The following is a 9,847-nucleotide window of genomic DNA, read 5'->3' on the forward strand; positions in this document are numbered from 1 at the left end:
CTCCCGGTTCTCTGAGTCCTCCCACCTCAAAAGACGTGCTCGTTAAAGGGCTAATGGTGACTCTAAATTGCAGGTGTGAGTGTGAGAGTGAGTGTGATCTTTTACGAAATAGAAGGATTTAGCATTAGCATTTAGCATTTTAGCATTTAACATAAAGTGAGCAAGAGGGGGTCCAAAGTAGACCCCTGAGAACCCCACTAGAGAGAGGAGCACAAGCATTAGAGAGAAGCATATTCTGCCTTTCTGCGGTGTCTCTTTAAAATCGTAACTTCCTCATTTAACACATACAGGTTTCAGACACCTGCAAAACAGACTTTAAAACGTTTAAGCACAAACTAACGAGCTCATCACAAGTGTCAGAGAAGATGTTTCAGAGGTCGTAACCTCCTGATGGGACACAGGAACAGAGAGTGGGTTTGGCCCCAGGAGAGAGGAACTGGACCTGGAATACGTTATATGCGAAACATATCAAAACCATGAGGAAGAGAGCACAAGGTCAAATGTACGGGTGGTATTGATAGTTATACTAAGGTTATGAATACCTTGATTTTAAGATTTAAAAAGGCTAAATCCATCTTGTTGGGTTCTCTCCAGGTTCTGCAGCGTCCTCCCATTGTCCAAAGACATGCTTGTTAGGTTCATTGGTAATTCTAAATTGACTGTAGGTGTGAGTGTGGTTTTCTGTCTCAGCCCTGAAATAGACCGGAGACCTGTCAAGGATATACCCCACCTCTTGACCAATGACAGGTGGGATAGGCTCCAGAAGACAAGCAATTTCAGAAAACGAATGAGTGAATAAATCTTACGGTAGATCACTGGAGAAGTTAGTCCTGTCAGTCCTTTGTGGCTCTTCAATGAAAGAATAAGCAGCAGCAGCATCTGTCGTCACGGAAACCTCACGGCCCAGTAACACAAGTTTCTTGTTCACATTTGCTATGTTTCCATTCCCTTTTAGAAATATGCAAAACCTAAGTATCACAATAATAAAAAAAAAGGTATTTGAAACCTTTCAAATATCACTAAAAACATTTTTTACGCTCTCATGAGTTGGTTTTTTCAGACGCACCGATGTTAAAGTTCACCGCTAAAGCGCAATGGAAAAACTTTTTTTCACATTTCCCGTATGTCAGCCCGCTGGAGATGACACAGGGGGGTCATGTGACCGTCTCATTTGAAGTCCATCGTCCTTGAAGTAAAATGTCTCGTGACGAAAATTTAAGAGAATTCTGGGATATTGCGAGACGAGACTTTACGAGAATTAAAAACTCATTCGCAAAAGCACCTTTCAATGGAAACACGCACAAAGAGTAAGTCAAACACTGTAATGGAGACGCAGCTAGTGTCGCTTCCAATAATAACTAACAAATGACATCTACAGACTCTTTTTTTAAAGATCTTTGATCATATTCTGATATTATCTGACTCGTCATTGTGGTCTGCAGCTGCTTTCCTGTACCTACATGGACCCACCCACGAACGCGCAGTTCTACTCAGGTCTGTACATGCGTTCGCTGGGGTTAAAGCTTCAGTTTAACATGTGCACATTGTCTCCGGGTGTAGTGATCCTTCAAACTAATACACATCTAAAAGGTTTTATACAGTAGACGTCTTGACAAGTCGCTGCAGACGTCTCACAGGTGTAATTACTGTATCAACCTTCACAAAGGCTACATTCCAGTCAGGTTCATGCAGGATTACTGAGACAAATCGCTGAGTCGACCGAACAGAAAAAAGGCCAAATTAAATTGTTTAATAACACGCAGTTAGCTTTTAGTTTTCTAGCTTTGACATGCAACTGGTGAACGTGGGGTTGTATGAAACGATGTGAGCTTTTCTAGAACATTTCTGTGTTACATTGCACCCACAGTCATGAGTAAAATCAAACTATATGCGAATGGATATTAATTGATTAAAAGTAATCACAGAGTTTGTTGGAGGTAAACTTGCTTGGTGTAAAGAAAGTGTAAAATCAGAACAACTGCAAAGATAAGGTTTAGTTTTAAGACACTACTCTGAGAAGAAGACACTTTGTAATCAACGGATGAGATGATCTGCACCCACCAGTTTACACTCCAAATAGTCTGTGAACAAAATCTACTTCATCTTTTATGCTTCTTTTTTTTTTTTTTTGCAGTTGCTGTTTGTATCAAATGTGCACGAACAGCAGATGATGTAAAGAGAGCTGTTAATAGGTATCTGGATGCTGGTCAAGTGAGTGGTTACAACTTGCGGGTTTCCTTCAAGCGAGCGTCTTCTTCCTTCCACTGCATGTTTGACCACCAATATAAAGATATAAAGAAGACTGTTGGGCCACGTTATTAATGCGACGTCCGTGAGAATGCAGGCAGATGCGCGTATCTGAGTACGTGTGCGTGTGGTCTGGAGGTGAAGTCACACATCGGAATAATGCAATGTAGCCCAACAGTTTCCTGTTTCTTTTTCTCTGCCTACTGACAAATACTGTGCCCAGTGCAGCCTGTTTTCACACCGACACTGTGATTCAGACGTAGTTCATACAGAAAGCTCGGCCTGGTGCACAAAATAATGAGACGGTGCAAATGATGCTTTCATTTAATACTTAAAAAAACAAAAAAGAAAAGTGTGCGTATGAGTATTGCAGTTGTTGTTTTGCCTTTATATGGACACATATGTTAAGTCATAACAAATGGATAAGCATTTGTTAAGAGCTTTGAGTTCCCTCTTTCTGTGAGTCACCATAGTTTAGCCAATGCTAGGTGAGAAAGAATTAAAAAAAAAAAAAAAAAAGAAGCAAGAGATAGAGAACAATAGTCTGGAGCAAAGTTCATGTGATACTGCGTTAACAAGGAAGTGAGTTGAGGTGAGGTGTGAACGTTCACGTCATGGCCTCAGTTTCTTGATAAACTTCAGTTTCAAATCCCACAAATTCAGCGGTTCCAGCTGCACCTGTCCTGCACGGTTCCTCTGAATATAATAACATGTAAATCAGGGGTCTCCAATGTTTTTCACGCCAAGGAGAGAGTCAAACTGATGGAGAGATGAAGCAGGAACCTACTATATGTGTTCTATATTAAACTCGGCCTAGTGCTATTTATAAATACACATTATTATTATCAGTTTGCATTACGCTATTTAAATAATACACAGATTCAAATAGTAATTTTTATTACTTAAAACGTGCAACAGTAGGGTGGCCAGGCAAAACATAAATATACCTAACTGGTGTATAACTGGCACATAAAGAAAATAAAAGATTATTTTGGCCTCATGGGAGCGAGCTGCACCGTTAGCTTCTCTTCCGCTAACTAATATTGCTGCATGCTTCTGAGTTTCACCTGGGAACTGAACATGGTTCTCTGCCGGTTGCAGAGAACCTTACAAGAGTCAGAGTGTAATATACAGCCTCGTGATTGGCTCAGCAGTGAAAGGGGCGGGGCCTACCGTGTACAGGAAGCTTAGATTGACAGGTCTAGTGGGGCGCCACAGACAGCTCCTGTAATGACGAATGAGTAAAATGCTGAAACGAAGATAACAACGTAGACTTAGACTTTAATGATCCACGAGGGAAATTACTTTGTCAGCGTAGCTTTGTCGTACATAAAAGTAAACACTCTTAAAAAAACGCAAGAAAGATAAAATAAAATAAGATTAGATTAAAGTAAAATAAAAAAGTATTATTCACATTTCCTTAGAACCACACACACCATAATATTACAAAGATTAACTCCCTATACTAAGGGTGCAAACTGGCTGCGATTGTTGAATGTAGCTTGACGTGATGGAGCTGAGATGCAGCCTTTTTTTATACAGGCTATACATATCTGCAGCTCACAGCATGAAGCACATGAGCTGTCTGTTCTCTGCAAATGTGTTCAGGCCAAGAACATAGATTTATTACTTTCTGCAGGGTTTTTATTAGAGTCGACTTTAAAAACAAAAAACAAACAAACAAACAAAAAAAACCTGAAGTCACGCCGTGTGGTGTCCTTGTGCAAGACACTGAAACTGAAGTTGCTGTCAACGTCAGACTGAGACCTTGAGCTCCGCTGCTGCTTTCGTGTCTAAATGAGAACCAGTAATATTCAACAGGATACGAAACTTCTCTGACCAAACATTTACTGAACTGAACTGAGCTGCACTAAGGAGGACTAATAGGGAATTCAAACTCTGATACGAACAAAAATCCCTCGCGTCCTTTTGACAGAGCTCACATGCAACACAGCAACCTGACAAATATTAAGAACTTTAGATGTTTAACGAAAGCCTCCCTGAAGAAATATGTCGGAGAATTAGATTCATTCTGGAGCACGACTGTAATGAGGTCAAGTGTAAACCAAGAGTCCTGCAACTGAGCATCATGGAGCCGATCTAGGATCTAGGACCCTGTTCTTTCATTTCTGACCAGGCGTCCTGTCCCTGCTACCACCACCACCTTCATGTGTCGTTGTAAGGAGGTTATTAGCCACAAAGAGTACAATGTGGCTTTGCATTCTGCAGAAATGTCTACAAAGATGTCTTCACTTCAAAGGGAGCATAACGCAACGTATAAACAACGTATAAAAACTAGGCATCATCGTTGAACAGGAAGTAGTGGTTTTTTAAAAAAACAAAAAACAAAAACGATGTCCTCACATGTGGACAGTGGGGTTATTTATATTATAATAAAGTCACTAATATGTAACAAAAACTGAAAGTATTCAATTTAATACCTGAGCAAAGGCAGAATTGCAAAAATGAAGACCCAGTGTCCTCAAACGAGTACTTGCTAATCAGCGATGTTGTATCTTGTCGCTATGTGTGCGTCATATCAAACTAGAAATGTTAATAAGCATAAATAAATAAGTTTTAAGTAAGCTTTGCCACCACTAGATTGCAGACCATAGTGTCCACTAATGAGGACAACGGGTTTAAATGAAGCTGAATAAACTCCACTAAAACTTAACGTCCACATATGAGGACATTGGGTCTCAGGAAGTTAACCATGAAGCTGAATGAAAGCTGATAAGAAATAAAAAAGAGGTTATTAAGATTATATTTGGTACTGAAACAAATAAATGCAAGTAAAGAAGCTTCTTGAAGATGTTTCACCTTGTTCTGGTCGATTATGCATGAATGTTTTATTCCCATTTGATTAACTAAGCTTTCCGAGACCCTCAACACCTTCCTGCAGATGTTTCACAATAAGAGCATAGATAGATAGATAGATAGATAGATAGATAGATAGATAGATAGATAGATAGATAGATAAAAGTCTGTCACATTTCAGTAAAATAATCTTATTTCTGTAAATGTCATATGATCTTTTATAAAGGATATTTTATTTTCACAAAGTCCTTGCAATTACACCACGAACCACTAGGGGTCTGTGCAGTTAATTCGCACGAATTTACATATTTATATATTTGTGTCCTGTCCTCATGTGTGTTACTGACCTGAAACTGTCTGCAGCTGCAATGCCGCAAATTTCTCCACCATTATCTCATCTTAAACTGATGCAAATGGTCCCAAAAATGGACTATTTGCATCGGTTTAAGATGAGATAACAGTTCAGCTGAGCGCTGAAAGGTTTTTCACCAAAACTGCACGAGTCAAAAGAAGCCAAACCCAATGGGGAGGGGGGGGGTTCCACTTCCTCGTGGGTGAATTAGATCATACTGTTGGTGTTTCCTGATGCAGAAACGGAGGTCACACACACACACATGCACACACACACACACACACACACACACACACACACACACACACACAGGATGAGACATTTGAAGAATGATTACGCACTCTCTCGGGTCTGTTCCTTCACGCAACTTCTCTAAATCTCTTGGTCAAACTTCAGCTCCTTCTTACTCTGTCTCTCGTCCGTCCATAGATATTTATGTCCAGATATAAAGATAAGATTGATACACATCCCCGAAATAATAGCGCATGATGTGTTTTACTTGGTATTAAATTAAAAGCCTGCTGGGCGTCCTTTATGTGGAAGTGAAGCCGTCAACATCAATCACTGCCACCGGGTTCATGAGACACCATCAGATACTGGAGAATGTCACGTGGAAAGAAACTGTGAGACATGGAGGACGTTTGTCCTTATCTGACTGGTGCCAGAAGAGACGCCGAGTTTCTGAGCCAGAGCTACGTCAAGAACAGAGGCTGAGAGATAACGGCGGGTGAATATCTTGTCTTAAAGGTAAGTTAGAAATGAGTCAAGCTGCGTCTCCGCTGCAGAGACTCACTGAGGCATTGTTTGAACTGTCTTTCCCTAAGATTGTCGTATCCATGGCTACACACTGTTTGTTTTTTGCATATGGGTGTGACATGTTTTAGATGTCGCCGTGAAACAACTCCTGACTCCTGCGTCCTTCTTATCCTCATTATTATTCCTGTTCCGAGGGTGCAGGCCTGCAAACAACCACCCAGACAATCACGTTGACTAGTCAGAGGCTTGATGTGAGGACACCGCTGGTCTCTGCTTCTGCTCAAACTATTTACGGACTCGAAGAGCGCACCCTGCTGGACGACATCGAGTGTTTTCCCGCATTATGCTGCGTAAAAAAAAAAAGCATTTAAACCACTTTAATTTCCCAATCTGGATAAACAGATTGAGCTGAAAATAGCCAGTTGTCTTTCTCTTTTTTTCTTTCTGTCCTACTGAACAAATCATTGAATAATTCAGCTTCAATTAACCTCCTACAGTTTCAGAGTCTGCACAGGACACAACACACCCTCCAGCAAGGCTGCATCTTGCTTTTAGACTTAAAATAAACATTAGAGCAACACACAGTCGGGCGAAGAAATATTTAACACCATGTTTATTTTGTTTGTTCCCTCTTACACAGTAACTGACGATAAATCATTTTTATAGCGGGTTTGTTTCGACTGAGAGAGCAAGTGAAATAAATAGCTAATTCCTCCCAAACGTAATGTGATAATGTGATGTGTCTTTTTCACAATAAAGTCCAGTTCCAAGACTTGGTTGTAGACACAGAGAAAGTTCTGGTGAACGTGCACCTGCGACCAAAGTGCAGGGAGGAGGAAAGGAAACTGCAGGAAGGTCTAGACTCCAGCAGCACTAAGTAGTAAATGGAACAACTTTATTTATTTATAAACTCCTGGTGCTGCTGGAGTCTTGACCTTCCTGTATTTCAGGTGTCGCGTCTTGACAACAGACGCAGTAAAACGTTTGTCTCTCATATCTCTTTGGTCAGGTTGGGGTATCTCTTCAGCAGCGTCGTGGCTTGTTTCGGTGTCAAACCTCCTCCTCCTACTTGGGTTTTGTTCTTTTCAGACTTCATCTGTGCAGCTGCCTGCAAGGGATGAAGAAGACTTTTTATTTCAGTATTAACACTCATTTTATAATAAAAACACAGTTGCAGAGCAGCATGGATGTGGGTCGTTTTTCGTCCTGAGCGCACACACTTATTTGCAATTCCTTGTCAAACAAATTCCCTCCTAGTTGAAGCCTTCCAGCACCAGGTCAGTGTTTGTGTTTTGCAGCACATTAGACCTTTAAATCCTGCATCTGAGACAATGAGCAAAAACCAGAGCAACATAACAACTAACACAGACACAGGTCAGAACCTGAGACGTGTACAAGAAAAGTTCTTCGTCCAATCTGGCTTTAAGGATGAATTTACAAAGTACCAAAATAAAATTGGAGAAATTTAGTGCAATTTATGGGTAAAACTGGCACCTATTCCTAATTTGTCCACTAAGAACTGCAGACATATCACAGCACTGAGAACTAAACAGCAGGTGGCAGCAACGAGCTGAAATTGAACCTATTTTTCATAATAAAATGTTATGTCAAAGAAAAGTTCCTTAAATGTCAATATTTCCATCTGCACTAAAACAAAGGGAAACATTTGGAGTTATTTACAGGCTGATATTGATGGATGGATCACACAGTTAAGGAATTAAACTTTTCTATACTTAACACCTTTGACTTCCACACTAACAAATACAATTAACCATTAAATATCATTAATTTTTAATCTTAATAACATGCACTGCAAACTGACATGTCATAATTAAAATGTTCACACGATTGTACAGATTTAAACAATATAAATACTGAAGCTGTATATTTTTGAGGTTTGGTCATCTGTCCAAAAAATTCTAGCTCAAAAAGTAGATATTTAGATATTAGATATTTATATATATATATAATGTGTTCACACATGAGCAAATCTGTGTATGTTACAAACTGAATGACTAGCTATGGTTAAGAAAATTAGAAATTAAGGATTTTATTGTCTACTGCTACTACAAAACAGATTAACTGTGTGGTTAAATTGGCCATTTAATCAAATTTGAGTTCATGCTTCTATTTTAATTGATAGAAAAACTACTTTTGTGCTGCCGTCTGTTACATTTAACCCATGGAGACTGTTTTTTTTTCCTCTGTGAAAGTATGAGACACACACATGAGCTCGTACCTTATTCACACATGTATAAAAGTTGCTGATCTCATTGGAGCACAGACCGTCCACAAAGTCGTTCTGCTTCCAACAGGCCATGAGGACGGACATCTCCGTGACGCAGGTGGCCTCTGTGGAGAAAGAGCCTCACGTTCAATGCAACTGGAAACCACACGTAACGTAAACGTGGTGATGGTGGGAAATGAAGGGTTTTAGTTGGAGGATGACACATTTCTGCGTTATCTGCTGTGCACATGCATTATATGGTTTAGTGATGTGTTCCTAGTGCGCATGTGTTCAATGTGAGTGGTACACACCGATCAGGCATAACATTATGACCACCTAATGCCTAATACTGTCTCAAATAAATGGCTTCCTCCACTTACTCTTTAATTTGAATGTGTAATTTAATAAGATGCTGAGTAGAAGAAAAATGTCATGGAAATACCACAAAGTATCTTTGATTTCCTTAAACTTGAACTCCTCAGATGTTTGTATTTTTTAATTTAAAAGGAATATGCACTGAGTTGTGAAATTACGTTAAGGCCTGTATGTAAATGCCATTTTCTTCCTGTATACTTTTCTTACGAGGTTTCAAACTCTTTAAAGTGTCTCTTTTGTCCTCCTTTTATGGACAGTGTCCCCCGCTACGTGTCTCACCTCCTTTCTTGGGTTTGCGGTTCGCTACAACATCTTTCAGCACCAGAGCCCTGTTGGGTTTCAGCACCGGTTTCCCGTTTTTCCCGCTGAGCAGTTTGCTGACCTTCTCATTAGAGAAGATTCCTCGATTAGCCGCCATTTATTTTTATCTTCATAAACTCCTCAACCGCTCCTCAAAAAAAATAAAACAAAACAACCTTGAGAGAGAAGAAAAAGAAGAAAACAAACCCACGGGGTTCACCTCGGTGTCCCTCACTATCACTTCCGGGTGAAGTGTGAGCTGCGCATGTGCAGTTTTTTTTACACCCCTCTCTTCCTGCACACCCACATCCACAGCGCCCCCTACCGGCCCGGAGTAAAGCAGGTCCGGCCAGTTTATTAGTAACAGCAGAGTAAAATCAAAGCCCTGCATTAAATCTTAGCTTCACGAAGATTTTAGTATTAAAATGACCCAGAGAGATGTTGATTCAGCTGTGTTTTCATTAGCTAGAGAAATAGATGAATAAACAAGGTTTTATAGATAGAAAACACTGCAAACTTCTTTCATACCCAACTATTCATCAACTCATCTCTCTGTTTGTTGCTTGGACTATTTTTTAATTTTATTTTACTAGATATATGATATATAATAAGATATACTTATTTTGTATATTATATTATAATCTTATGTTATTTTTACTTGTTTTACTTTTCCTTGATTGCAACTGAGCTGCTGTGACCAAGTAATTTGCCTTGTGGATAATTAAAGTCTAAACAAATAGTATCAGCAATGACTAGACTTGGTTCCTCACATT

General features: G+C 39.7%; 1 protein-coding gene across 1 annotated transcript; it reads right to left on the reverse strand.

Annotated features, from left to right (window-relative positions):
* Positions 1-6,768: 6,768 nt before the first annotated feature.
* chchd1 (coiled-coil-helix-coiled-coil-helix domain containing 1) lies at positions 6,769-9,327 on the reverse strand. The gene is made up of 3 exons (XM_047603248.1): positions 9,054-9,327; positions 8,412-8,524; positions 6,769-7,280 (listed from the first exon to the last, which is right to left on the reverse strand). Exons 1-3 carry the CDS (start codon positions 9,190-9,192, stop codon positions 7,164-7,166), a joined length of 369 nt encoding a protein of 122 aa, XP_047459204.1. The 5' UTR covers positions 9,193-9,327; the 3' UTR covers positions 6,769-7,163.
* Between the last annotated feature and the right edge of the window lie 520 nt (positions 9,328-9,847).

This window comes from Mugil cephalus, chromosome 13 (genome assembly GCF_022458985.1).
Source record: "Mugil cephalus isolate CIBA_MC_2020 chromosome 13, CIBA_Mcephalus_1.1, whole genome shotgun sequence".
Classification (NCBI taxonomy): Eukaryota; Metazoa; Chordata; class Actinopteri; order Mugiliformes; family Mugilidae; genus Mugil; species Mugil cephalus.